A 14366-nucleotide genomic window follows, 5' to 3' on the forward strand; every position below is an offset into this window, starting at 1 on the left:
GAAAAAATTGTTCGGGATGCAAAGAAAAACCCACAAATAACTTCAGGTGAAATACAGGACTCTCTGAAAACATGTGGTGTGGCTGTTTCAAGATGCACAATAAGGAGGCACTTGAAGAAAGATGGGCTGCATGGTCGAGTCGCCAGAAGAAGCCATTACTACGCAAATGCCACAAAGTATCCCGCTTACAATACGCCAAACAGCACAGAGACAAACCTCAAACTTTCTGGTATGATTACATTTTTAGGGAAATGCAGTATACATGACGGACTTGCCACGGCCCCTCATTGCATATTCAAACATGGGATCCTTTGAAGTGAGTATGTGTAGAACAATGAGGTTTGGGTGCCATTGTTTGTATACACAAGCTTAGGCACCGAATTGTCTGTCTAACAGACCCTTCTGTGAAGCTGTTACACGCCCTCCATAGATACAAGCTAAATGAAATATATTCACAACAAGAAAAGCTACAATTTCTGGGGAAATTGTGTGAAGTGTTCTTGCCTCCACCAGTAGTCTACAAGCATTATCAAGCCTAGCAGATGAAGGTATGACCATATGCATTTGGGGGGTCTCAGCATCTTGATGTAGAATGGGGGGGAAGGTGTGCTATCTGTTTGATAATCAGTGTTTACAACCACTGTTTCCTGGCAACGCTCATGCCCTGTTTATGCTTCACAACCACTGCTAAATACACAGGATTATGATAGCTGTAATAACTGTGCAGTAATTCAAACGGTCGTATTTTAAAAACTATAAATCCTACAGCAAAGAGCTTTATATTGTGAGAATCACCAGACCCAGACCTAGATTTTGATGCATAGTATGTCTCTGAAATATTAAAAATTAAGGCACAGTAGCAGTTTAGATATTGCCCTTCAAATTTGAAGTGGCTAGAGTGGAGTTTCAATGAATGTCAATGGACGGCGTGAGTTGCAAACAGATGGTCATATTGTGAAAACTATCGGGACTATGGCTTAGCCGTGGACATGTGTAGTGGCAGCAGGGATAGCTGAATGTTTTGATATAAGATTTGTGTAGGTGGGCTTGAAAATGAGGGAGTGGTGGCAGTTTAGAAATCATGTCCTGATGTTTCAGCTTTTGTCACCTCCCACTCTAGTTTTGAACATTTCGCCATTCATTCCTATGGGACCAATTTCGCCGCAAAAACGACATTTCGTGAACCATTCGGCGAAATGTTCCACAAATGAATAGCACCCCAATCGGGAACAATCCGCACGTTTCGGTATATTACTTGTCTATGTAGTGTAAAAGCTGTGGGAGGTGTTAGGGTGGTAAATTTGGCTATAATAAGAATAATAACTAGAAAAGCTACAATTTCCGGGGAAATTGTGTGAAGTGTTCTTGCCTCCACCAGTAGTCTACAAGCATTATCAAGCCTAGCAGATGAATGTATGACCACATGCATTTGGGGGTCTCAGCATCTTGACGTAGAATGGAGGTGAAGGTGTGCTATCTGTTTGATAATCAGTGTTAACAACCACTGTTTCCTGGCAACGCTCATGTCCTGTTTATGCTTCACAACCACTACACAATACACAGGATCATGATCGCTATAATAACTGCAGTACTTCAAATGGTCATATTTTAAAAACTATAAATCCTACAGCAAAGAGCTTTATATTGCGAGAATCACAAGACCCAGACCTAGATTTTGATGCCACGGCCCCTCATTGCATATTCAAACATGGGATCCTTTGAAGTGAGTATGTGTAGAACAATGAGGTTTGGGTGCCATTGTTTGTATACACAAGCTTAGGCACCGAATTGTCTGTCTAACAGACCCTTCTGTGAAGCTGTTACACGCCCTCCATAGATACAAGCTAAATGAAATATATTCACAACAAGAAAAGCTACAATTTCTGGGGAAATTGTGTGAAGTGTTCTTGCCTCCACCAGTAGTCTACAAGCATTATCAAGCCTAGCAGATGAAGGTATGACCATATGCATTTGGGGGGTCTCAGCATCTTGATGTAGAATGGGGGTGAAGGTGTGCTATCTGTTTGATAATCAGTGTTTACAACCACTGTTTCCTGGCAACGCTCATGCCCTGTTTATGCTTCACAACCACTGCTAAATACACAGGATCATGATAGCTGTAATAACTGTGCAGTAATTCAAACGGTCGTATTTTAAAAACTATAAATCCTACAGCAAAGAGCTTTATATTGTGAGAATCACCAGACCCAGACCTAGATTTTGATGCATAGTATGTCTCTGAAATATTAAAAATGAAGGCACAGTCGCAGTTTAGATATTGCCCTTCAAAGTTGAAGGGGCTAGAGTGGAGTTTCAATGAATGTCGATGGACGGCGTGAGTTGCAAACAGATGGTCATATTGTGAAAACTATCGGGACTATGGCTTAGCCGTGGACATGTGTAGTGGCAGCAGGGATAGCTGAATGTTTTGATATAAGATTTGTGTAGGTGGGCTTGAAAATGAGGGAGTGGTGGCAGTTTAGAAATGTCAGTATTTTTCAGCTTTTGTCCCCTCCCACTCTAGTTTTGAACATTTCGCCATTCATTACTATGGGACCAATTTTGCTGCAAAAATGACGATATTTCATAAGCCATTCAGCAAAACGTACCACAAAGTAATAGCTCACCAATTAAATGACATTGAGGCCGGATTCACACTGGTATTTTTCAGCTTTTCCCAAAGTTACACAAGGTAATAGCACACCAATGAAATGACATTGAACATGTCGCCATTCATTCCTATGGGATCAATTTTGCCACAAAAACGACGATATTTCGTGAACCATTCAGCAAAACGTTCCACAAAGTAATAGCACACCAATCGGGAACAATCCGCATGTTTCGGTATATTTGTCTATGTAGTGTAAAAGCTGTGGGAGGAGTTAGGGTGGTAAATTTGGCTATAATAAGAATAACTAGAAAATGCATTTCCTGGGGGAAATGCGTAGGAATGCTGAAATAGCTAAATTGCTAAAACGGCCGCCATCAAAACTGCCCCATCATACTTCCATCAAAACTGCCCCATCAGAATTGCCCCATTCAAAATTGTCCCCATTAAAACTGCCCCATCAGAATTGCCCCATTCAAAATTGTCCCCATTAAAACTGCCCCATCATATTGCCACCATCAAAACTGCCCCATCAGAATTGCTCCATCAAAATTGTCCCATCATATTGCCACCATCAGAATTTCCCCATCAAAACTGCCCCATCATATTGCCACCAGCAAAACTGCCCCATCAGAATTGCCCCATCATATTACCACCATCAAAACTGCCCCATCATATTGCCACCATCAAAACTGCCCCCATCATATTGCCATCAAAACTGCCCCATCAAAATTGTCCCCATCCAAACTGCCCCATCATATTGCCACCATCAAAACTGCCCCATCAGAATTGCCTCATCAAAACTGCCCCATCATATTGCCACCATCAAAGCTGCCCCCATCAGAATTGCCCCATCAAAACTGCCCCATCATATTCCCCCTATTATAAATCAGTACATGGTGTGTCTGTCCCCTCCACCGGGCTCTGTAATCAGAGCTGAGATGCTCCAGCCACCTCCCCCCCCCCCCTGTGTATAACAGAAGCTTTGGTAACCATGGCAACAAAAGCAACACAGTACACTCTGATTAATGGCTAAAACTTCCTGAAATGACCTCTAAACAAAAAGCTTTTTCACAAAAACTGTAAAAGATATCAAACTGAAAAGATATAGCCAGATAGCTGAATATTTTGTGAACATTTTAAAGTTTGGCGTCTGTAGGTGAAAGTATGAAGGAGCTGAAACTTTTGGGAGCGGAAGAAGATTTTAAGGATCTGAAGCATGCTCCCATTGACTTCAATGTTAAAAAAAAAAGTGATAAAAAGCTTAATATTTTAAAAAGTATAAATGGTAGAAAAAAAATTGAAAAAGTCCCATCATCAGCTGAAAGAGACGAACATTTTAATAGTTGAATGGATTTAATAGCTGAAAGTATGCAGAAGTTACGCAGAGCCAAAAAACATACGGAATAAAATTAAAAATAAATAAAATCGAATAACAACAATAACAATAGTGGGACTGCTAAAGCAGTCCCACTAATAACTAGAAAAGCTAAAATTTCTAGGGAAATTGTGAAAAGTGTTCTTGCCTCTACAACTGGAGTGGGCGGAGTAACTGGGTGTAGTGGCTTAATGTTTTAAAAAGTATAAATAGTAGTAAAAAAGTTGAAGAAGTCCCATCATTAGCTGAAAGAGCTGAACATTTTTTTCAAAAATTATGAATTTTTTTGTTTTCAAAATGTTTTTTTTTTCAAAAATGATTTGATTTGAAAAAAAATATATATTATTTTTTTTTTTTTGATGGGGTGGTCATAATGTTTTGGCTGATCATGGGGGGGTCATAATGTCAGCTTTTGTCACCTCCCACTAGTTTTGAACATTTCGCCATTCATTCCTATGGGACCAATTTCGCCGCAAAAATGACGATATTTCATGAACCATTCAGCAAAACGTTCCACAAAGTAATAGCTCACCAATTAAATGACAGAGGCCGGATTCACACTGGTATTTTTCAGCTTTTCCCAAAGTTACACAAGGTAATAGCACACCAATGAAATGACATTGAACATTTCGCCATTCATTCCTATGGGACCAATTTTCCGCAAAAACTACGGTATTTCGTGAAAAATTCAGCGAAAAGTTCCACAAAGTAATAGCACACCAGTCGGGAACAATCCGCACCTTTGGTATATTACTGTCTATGTAGTTGAAAATCTGTGGGAGGAGTTAGGGTGGTATGATCATGGGGTTGTCAGCTTTTGTCACCTCCCACTCTAGTTTTGAACATTTCGCCATTCATTCCTATGGGACAAATTTCACCGCAAAAACGACGATATTTCGTGAACCATTCGGCGAAACGTTCCACAAAGTAATAGCACACCAATCGGGAACAATCCGCACGTTTCGGTATATTACTTGTCCATGTAGTGTAAAAACTGTGGGATGAGTTAGGGTGGTAAATTTGGCTATAATAAGAATAATAATATATATGTGAGATAACAGTAAGTGGTCTTGCTATGCAAGAACACTTAATATATATGTGAGATAACAGTAAGTAGTCTTGCTATGAAAGAACACTTAATTACAGTATTTTACAGCTATTAATGGAGATTTCACATAAACTCATAAGGCAACATAGTCCCCTGTTTTTCCTTCATTCCACATTGAGATTTATTTTCTATATAGAAGTGAAAAATGATGTTGATGTCTGCCTACATATATTTTGCAATTTTTGTCTACCACAGAGATTACAACCTATGATCACTGAGACATTGTTTTAAGCATGTATACATCTATGTTAAAGTGTCTTGTTTTACAATGTTACGTTGCATTCATGTCATGTGTTCCCTGCTACTGGATTAAAAAAAATAATTTCAGAACATGTCACCAGGTAATCAACTCTCGTCAGATGTCAGGTCACAGCACCGATGCAATACTGCCACTTCTAGAAGTCGGCAAAAGGTGCAGTAAGGTGTGATGATGGAAGAAGCTGCACCAAAAGAATTTTTTTTTTGATCAAGCACTATATATTCAGTTGTAAAAAAAATTTTTTATTTGTATCAAATTTATTTTAATAAAATGCTTTTGGAGTAAAAATCTAAAGATAGTTTTCTATTTAAGATGCATTAATAATTTAGTTTATTCGGCATGAAATGGAGCTTAGTTATGTAGCATGAGGCTGTATATTCTGCAATATTAACATTTTTGGTAAACTCATTCATTGAATTCAAGCTCTGCAAGCTGAGATAACATGCACTGCACTGATGGGTTCACACACTTTCACAGTAACCATGAGATAAAACACAGTTTAGGAATATTCCTTTATCCGATTGTTTTGCAAATCTATGTACACTACAAACTGTATGATTGAATCAGTTTTGATATCTCAGTTTTACTAACCTGACAGCTTATTCTAAATGGGAAACTTTCATTTTGTTGGCATTTATTAAAGATTCTAAATTTCCATCAAGAATAAGTCCTTACGTTTAAAGAGCACCTGTCATTTCAGATCAATCATGACAGCGCCTGTTAGCGGGCATCCACTCACCTGCTGCCGCCATGTCCATCACCTCGTTGTGTCACTGCCGCATCACCAGCCGTCCCATTAAAGTGAATGGGACTGTCGGTGAGTCAGCAGCGGGTCAGAGGAGGAGCCGCTACAGGACAGATATGACAGTTGGTCTTTTAAAATTATGATTTAAATAGTTGATTTAAATCAAACCTTTTTACTAGTGATTTAAATCAAATCCACCCTGACTGGTAATATTTAAATATATTAAATTTTTTTTGTCTCACTTTTTCTTGTTCCTTTTCTCTGTAGGTAACTTCCAGAAAGCCATCGATTTACTAACAGAAGCCATAAAATTGAACCCACAGATTGCCATGTTGTATGCAAAAAGAGCAAGGTGAGGTGCGAGTTTAAAATTGATTGAAAGAAGACATTAACCGGTTCAATACCGGGCATTTTTACCCTCTTCCTTCCCAGACCAATTTTTAGTTTTCAGCACTGTCGCAATTTAAACAACAATTGCGCGGTCGTGCGACATTGTACCTAAACAAAATTGACGTCCTTTTTTCCCCCACAAATAGAGCTTTCTTTTGGTGGTATTTGATCACCTCTACGGTTTTTATTTTTTGCGCTATAAACAAAGGAAGAGCGACAATTTTGAAAAAGACACAATATTTTTTACTTTTTGCTATAATAAATATCCCAATTTTTTTAAAAAAAACTAATTTTTTCCTCAGTTTCGGCCGATACGTATTCTTCTACATAATTTTGGTAAAAAAAAATCGCAATAAGCGTATATTGATTGGTTTGCGCAAAAGTTATAGCGTCTATAAAATACGGGATAGATTTATGGCATTTTTAAAAAAAAATTTTTTTTTTTTTTTTTTACTAGTAATAGCGATCGCATTTTTTTTTCGTGACTGCGACATTATGGCGGACACTTTTGACACATTTTTGGGACCATTCACATTTATACAGCGATCAATGCTATAAAATTGCATTGATTACTGTGTAAATGTGACAGGCAGTGAAGGGGTTAACCACTAGGGGGCGGGGAGGGGTTAAATGTGTTTCCTAGGGAATGCTTCTAACTGTAGGGGGAGGGAACGCACAAGGGGAGGAGACCGATCAGTGTTCCTCCGTTCTGGGAACACAGATCGCTCTCCTCTGAGCTGACAGGACGTGGATCTCTGTTTACACACAAAGATCCACGGTCCGGCCCGGTTAACAGGCAATCACGGGTGCCCGGCGGACATCACGGCACCCTTGTTTATACCACTAAACCATTTTTTTTTCTTCTTCCTTGGTGAATAGTTTCAGTTTAGAAATATAATTGGGCTGCCTTGCATGCACTGTATATGTCTGGTGAGCGTTTCTCGTTTCTGGAAGTATTTTATTGACTTGTGCAGTGCTTTGTATTATACTCCCCATTTGTATACTCAGCCACTTTCAGCCCTAAGTTTCTATATTGAAAATTTCTTATACAATTTCCCTCTCACCCCAAAAGCACAATTGATGTTGTCCCATGCTTAATAGATTGCAAGACTTTCCTTTTTTTTTTTGTGTGTGTTTTATTTATTTTTTTTGGTGCAATATATTTTAACCACTTCTCACACGTCGGCCGTCATAGGACGTACTTGATTTTGTGCGAGTATATCTGATTGATGCTCCCTCCGGTGCTTCTTCCAACTCACCGCTGCCATTGGTGAGTCGGAGAACGGATCCGCCGGCCCCGGATGTTTACCATAGAGATTTTCGGCAGACCAGATGGTCGCCGGAGTCTCTATAATCGGTCGGAGGCCGGGCGCGATGTTATGACATCACGCCTGGCCTCTGCATTCAAACAAACGATGCCGCCTCGGCTGGGAAGCTGAGATCTTTTTTTTTTTTTTTTTTTTTTTTTTCCAACTGTCCCAGCCTAGAGGTGAGATGTGGGGTCTTATTGACCCCATATCTCACTGTAAAGAGGACCGAGCATTCCCATATTCCTATTACAAGGGATGTTTACATTCCTTGTAATGGGAATAAAAGTGATCAAATTTTTATTTTTTTTTTAAAGTGTCAATCTAAAAAATTTTAAAGTAAATTTAACAATTAAAAAAATTAATTCAAAGTGCCCCTGTCCCCGTGTGCTCACACGCAGAAGCGAATGCATACGTAAGTCCCGCCCACATATGACAACGGTGTTCAAACCACACGTGAGGTGTCGCCGCGAACGTTAGAGCAAGAGCAATAATTCTAGCGCTAGACCTTATCTGTAACTCAAAATATGTAACCAGTAAAAATTTTTTTAAAGCGTCACCTATGGGGATTTTTAAGTACTGAAGTTTGACGCCATTCCGCATGCCATTAAGCATGAAAGCATTTTTTTTTTTTTTTTTTTTTTTAAAGCTTTTGAAAAATTGCTGCACAAATACCATGCGAGATAAAAAGTTGCAATGACCACCATTGTATTCTCTTGGGTCTCTGCTAAAAAAAACATATATAATGTTTGGGGGTTCTATGTAATTTTCTAGCAAAAAAAGATGATTTTTACATGTAGGAGAGAAATGTCAGAATTGGCCTGGGTGGCAAGTGGTTAAAGTGTTCCTTCCAAATTCCTTGCTTTGTACTAATCCTTTTATTTTATAAGAGCTTTGTGTGTGCGCTTATAAAAGTACATGATTGTGTGAGCAGAACACTTTCAGGTTCAAAGAGAATGAATGGATAGGTTCACCTTTTAAACATGTTATATATTACACCAGTATTTATGGCGTAACATGTTCACGCAGACGCCTCTCTCCCCCCCCCCCCCCCTTTCCCTGTGTAAGCGGGAGGGTGTTTCTCACCCCCACAGCTGCTGTCACATTTTAAAATCTGTGTGGGTCTGTCTGCACAGCTGTCATTTTTTTTCGCTATGATCTGTGAATGAAGAAACTACGAATCGTGTCTTTCACGACAGCAGATGACTTGTAGTTCAGTGGACTGCAAGGGTGGTGATGAGCGCTCTCATAGTTCATTGACACTTTCTTTAGCTTTCAAACAGGGAGCCCGTTCAGAGGTATGGGCAAGAAAGCTGGAGGACATGTCTGCAGGATCCTGACATTGCACCCATGATCCACCGATTGTGGGTGCAAAGCTTTGCAGGTCCCTGTAAAAAAAAAAAAATGAACGCACTTTTTGCATGAAAGAAAAAAAAATAAAAATATGTGCATTTATTTTTTTTTCAAAAGGAGAAATTGGCATTTAAAGCTCTATAGTTATGTTCAACTGCCTCAGTAGAATTAAAGTAGTTGTAAGGTCAGATTTACAAATAACTGGCGTCCCTACTGTTGTATGAAGATATAAAGTACTGTCAGTTTTTCAAAAATCATATTCCTAAATACCTTTTCTTATCGTACATCACGGGACACAGAGCCATAGTAGTTACTGTGTGGGTTATAGGCCACCTTCAGGTGATGGACACTGCCACGCCCCAAATTAAAAAGTGCACTCCCTATATAACCCCTCCCACTGGTGAGAGTACCTCAGTTTTTTCGCCAGTGTCTAAGGTGTTGGTCACGAGTAAAAATGTGCTGTGCTGAGCTTCACTGGAGCAATCCATGCTGGGGCTAGCCATGCAGCTGGATCCATTCAAAGTGTCTTTTTGGCCGAATTGAACGGTACCCGGGCCTCGTATCCGAAGAAATGAGGTCTTGCCTGTAATGCTTCTCTTTTTAGAGAGCTGGACCCCGGGATCCCGGGTTAAAAGATTGGTCAGCCGAAGCACCTTGCAAAAAGCTTTTCATGGGGTGCGACTTTTTGGGTAGAATTTGGCAAATATATCCAAATGATTTCTAGTGGAAAAGGTACTCTTTTGCCCAAAAGAAGGTATAAACGTACTTTTATTTATACTGACTCCTTCCCCTGCACCAGGGTCATCTGCCTCTAGGCAGTGGCGATGGCCTCCACCGTCAGACTCTAGAGGAAAGCCTCAGGCCCAGGCACAGAAAACATTTCAGCCCCTGTATACATGATTGAAAATGCAGTTTTCCTCTGCCCTGCAGGGCCTAGAAGGAAAATTAGCGACTTAATCGCATCCGCTATCCAAAAGGATAGGAAACATATTAGATCCCCCTTCCCCCACCTTAGACCCCTTATCAAGGGAACAGTGGGTAGAGGATGAGGGGTTACCCTCAGGTGATCAGGAAATAAGGGAAACCGATTACCCCTCTGTGGAGGAAACAACTGGAGTTGAACCTTTTTCAGCCTCACAATCTGAAGATTTCTGGTACAAATCTCTTACAGAGATGGTTTGTGCCTCTTTCAAGCTACCTCTGGTAGAGTCAGCTGATAGTTCTGTTTCTTCCTATGTTCCTTAAAACCTTCACAGCATTTTCATGCGTTTCCTGTACATATACAGATCCACGCAGAAATTCAACAGATCCATTCTAGATTTAAAAGAATCTAAATCGGTTCCTGAAGATCCGCTCTTTTCTATGGAGTCGATCAGGTCAGTAGTTTTCTATCCTACAAGGAGGAGAACTTCTGGCGTCTATCGGCATCAGGGATGCATATGTGCATGCCCATATGTTTTCCGCTCACCAAAGGTTTCTGCGGTTCAAAGTAGAACAGCAGCATTTCAGTTTTTAGCCTTGCCCTTAGGCCAGCTATAGCACCCCGAGTGTTCACAAAAATGCTAGCCCCACCTATAGCCAGGTTAAGGGCACAGGGCATAAACAGTCTTGCCATACCTAGACGATCTATTGCTAATAGACAAATCGGTGTTCGGAGTAAAGTGTATGCATTACATCCAGTTACCTGGAAAGGTCTGGGTTGTGTTCTCAACCTAGAGAAGTCTCCCTTAAAACCGCTAAAAAAGCTAGCGTTTTTGGGTGTGATCATTATACAGCCCAGAAAAAGGGTGTTCTTGCCCAGGCAAAAAACAACTCCAAAAGAGATTTGGTGTGGAGGGTCAGGTCAAAAGGAGATCCCTCCATTTGCCTTTGCATGAGGTTGTTAGGAAAGATGGTGGCTTCATTCAAAGCAGTTCCCTATGCCCAGTTCCATTCGAGACTGTTGCAAAACAGTATTCTATCTGCTTGGAACAAAACGATCCAAGCTTTGGACTTGCCAATGCGGCTGTCCCCAAGGGTGTCCCAAAGCCTACTAAAGAATCTGCTAAAAGGAAAATCCTTCAGACCAGTTATCTTAAAAATGGTAATGACAGATGCCAGCCTTTCAGGCTGGGGAGCAGTACTAGGGAGGACAACTGTCCAAGGACAGTGTTCAAGAATCGTAAGAGCCTTGCCCATCAACATCCTAGAGATTCGGGCAGTGTGTCTGGCTCTGAAAGCCTGGACTTCCAGGTTAAGGGATTGTCCTGTCAGGATCCAATCCATCAATGTCACGGTTGTGGCCTATATCAATCACCAAGGAGGCACCAAGAGTCTCTCAGCGCAGAGGAAGGTGAACCATATTCTAACTTGGGCAGAAAGAAATATTCTGTGCTTATCGGCAGTCTTCATTCCGGGAATAGAGAATTGGCAGGCGGACTACTTGTGCCGCAAGCAGGTTATTCCCAGGGGAATGGTCTCTTCACCGCGACATATTTTCGGGCTGTTTGTCAAAGATGGGGGACTCTGCACGTAGATCTTCTAGCGTCCAGTTCAACATAAAGTAAGTCAACTTTGTGTCCAAAACAAAGGATCCATTCGCGTGCAGAACAGATGCGTTGGTGATACCGTGGGATCAGTTCTCACTGATCTATGCATTTCCCCCTATTCAATTGCTGCCTTGACTTCTTTGCAGGATCAAGCTGGAAAGAAAACTGGTAATTCTGGCAGCACCAGCATGGCCCAGAAGGTCATGGTATGCAGAAATCGTAAAGAAGGCAGTGGAGGATCCATGGTCCCTTCCAATAAGGCCAGACCTGCTCTCACGGGCCGATATTCCATCCTACTTTTCGAATGCTAAATTGAAACCCACGTTCTCAAGAAACGTGGGCTTTCTGGGTCAGTTGTCTCTACTTTGATTAATGCAAGGAAACCAGCTTCCAGAACTATATATTATAGAGTCTGGAAGGCTTATGTTTCCTGGTGTGAATCCAAGGGATGGCACCCTCGGAGATATATCATAGGCAGAGTTCTTACCTTTCTACAATTCAGCATAGAGATGAAGTTGGCCCTGAGTACTAAGTATTAAGGGCCAAGTCTCAGCCTTATCGATTTTATTTCAAAGACCGCTTGCTACGCATTCTTTAGTCTGGGGTTTCATGCAAGAGAAGGAAAAAGCCGCTCACAGGACACTTACTCCTCTCTAGTGGTGAACGCCCTCACACAGCCTCACAGGTGCTGGCTCTGCACAAATCTTGGAAAACAAAGAAGAAAAATCTGGACGGCTGCACTTCCATGTAGAAAAAAACACGTTTGTTGTAATAAAAATTAAATAAATGCAAAACAGGTCACATCGCAAGTAGATGAAGTGGGTTAGCTGCTAACGCGTTTCATATCAACCGATGCTTATTCATAGCTAAGTTGATGGTTGTTAAACATGAATATATAGCAGGTAAGCAGTTACAAACACCTGAAACACCTGGCAGAGTAAAAGGCAAAAAAAACAGAAAGAAACAAAGGGCTCCACCCCTATTTACATGTTTAACCTTCAAAAACCCAGAAAACGTGAATTGCTAATAAGAAAATGTGTATAGTTAAAAGAACTCTAACATTCCTATAAAATTCTGGTTTTATGATCGCAAAGTTTGTATCAAATATTTTATATTTTAATAAATCCTACTAGATGCATGCGATTCACAAACACGTTGTAGTGTGCCGCAGAATTAACCCATGGACAAATGTCTAAAGAAGGGAAAAAAACAAAAAATATATTCGACATAACATCAATATAACAGAAATATATAGATCTATGCGTAAATATGTGATTTCTCTTCATGTTTCCGGCACCCTCGATCAAAAAATGCAATAAAATGTTTATCCTATAGAAGCATGATGACCAAGGTGCATTTAGAAGATACCAAAACAGTGTCCACATTGTTAGATTAAAATAGAACGAGAAAAAATTAATAAAGCTGCCCTTATAGTGAATCATATGGAACACTGCATGGCCATCCAAACAAGACATGCGACAATACAAACATGTGCAATAAAAGCTCGAACTAATGACAGTTACAACCGTTAAGGACATCCGAAATAGTATGATGGACATATAAAGCTATATACTCAAAGTCTAGCCCACTTAAAAGCAGAATCACAAACTCTGTCTTCTCACTATCCTAAAGTGAAACCTTATATAAAATAAGATATCGGAGATAATCGGTCTATAACAGACAAATATCGAAACAAACTTGAGCAAGGAAGGAAAAAGCCATCCCTGGTAGAACATCGCGCTGCCAGCCTGAAGAGCGAGCTGTGCTCGAGGCAAAGAGTCTCGCTCCACACGCTGCAGTGCACAGAACCCAGAAACCTTTCAAATCTGTCCCAATGCTAAATTATCTGGATCAAAGCATCAAAGCAATATATATATATGTATGTATGTATGTATGTATGTATGTGTGTGTGTGTGTGTGTGTGTATATATATATATATATATATATATATATATGCTATTGGATGGGTAACATAGACAGAGATAACCTGTCAGAATAGGCTAGCAAACGTGATAACAATATATATCAAAAACAACTCTATTAATATATGGCAAAAAATGAAGAAAAGGGTTACTAGCACAGCCCGCATCTGTCCCAAAAGTATCCATCTGTAAAAAAGATTTATGAAAAAGGACACATTCTGGCAAATAAATCAAAAGAAAAAATAAAACAAAAAAGAACGAGAGAAAGAAAAAAGAGAAAAAGAAAACAAAACAAGGGGTAATCAAAGTTCAAGAAACTCCCATCCTCAGTGTGTGAAGTGAGCTGCACTGTGAACGCAAGAGTCTCGCTCCACAAGCTGCATCATGCCAGTCCCAAGAAAGTTAAATAAATCCCAAAACTGCATCGTATAAACTCAAAACCAATGAAGGGTAAGCAGTAAAGCCATAACCGCCTGCAATCCAGATGTATGGGGAATTGAGGCATAAAGACTGGAAACGTCGCACAAGATCCAGCAGAAGTTGTCGTCCCATTTTATAGTATCAAGTATTAATCAGTATTAATAGTATCAAGCTTGGCCAAAAGCTCTTTGGTGTCCCAGAGATAGCTGGGGAGATCCATTACCAAAGGCTGTAGCTGTTGGTCGACCCACTGTCCCAGGCGCTCATTGAGCGACCCATTTCCTGCGACAATGGGTCTCCCAGTCAATGGAGTAAGTCCCTTGTGCACCTTTTGGAAGGTGATGGAAG

At 40.4% G+C, this 14366-nt stretch overlaps 1 protein-coding gene across 2 annotated transcripts in view; it reads left to right on the forward strand.

Moving 5' to 3' along the window:
- The window catches only part of ST13 (ST13 Hsp70 interacting protein), a 288022-nt gene that overhangs the window by 102640 nt on the left and 171016 nt on the right, over positions 1-14366 (forward strand). For both annotated transcript variants that reach the window (XM_073592758.1, XM_073592759.1), the window contains exon 6: positions 6366-6450. In XM_073592758.1, coding sequence (XP_073448859.1) covers positions 6366-6450 — 85 coding nt within the window. The remainder of the gene's footprint in view (positions 1-6365; positions 6451-14366) is intronic.

Source organism: Aquarana catesbeiana, linkage group LG07, assembly GCF_042186555.1.
Source record: "Aquarana catesbeiana isolate 2022-GZ linkage group LG07, ASM4218655v1, whole genome shotgun sequence".
NCBI lineage: Eukaryota > Metazoa > Chordata > Amphibia > Anura > Ranidae > Aquarana > Aquarana catesbeiana.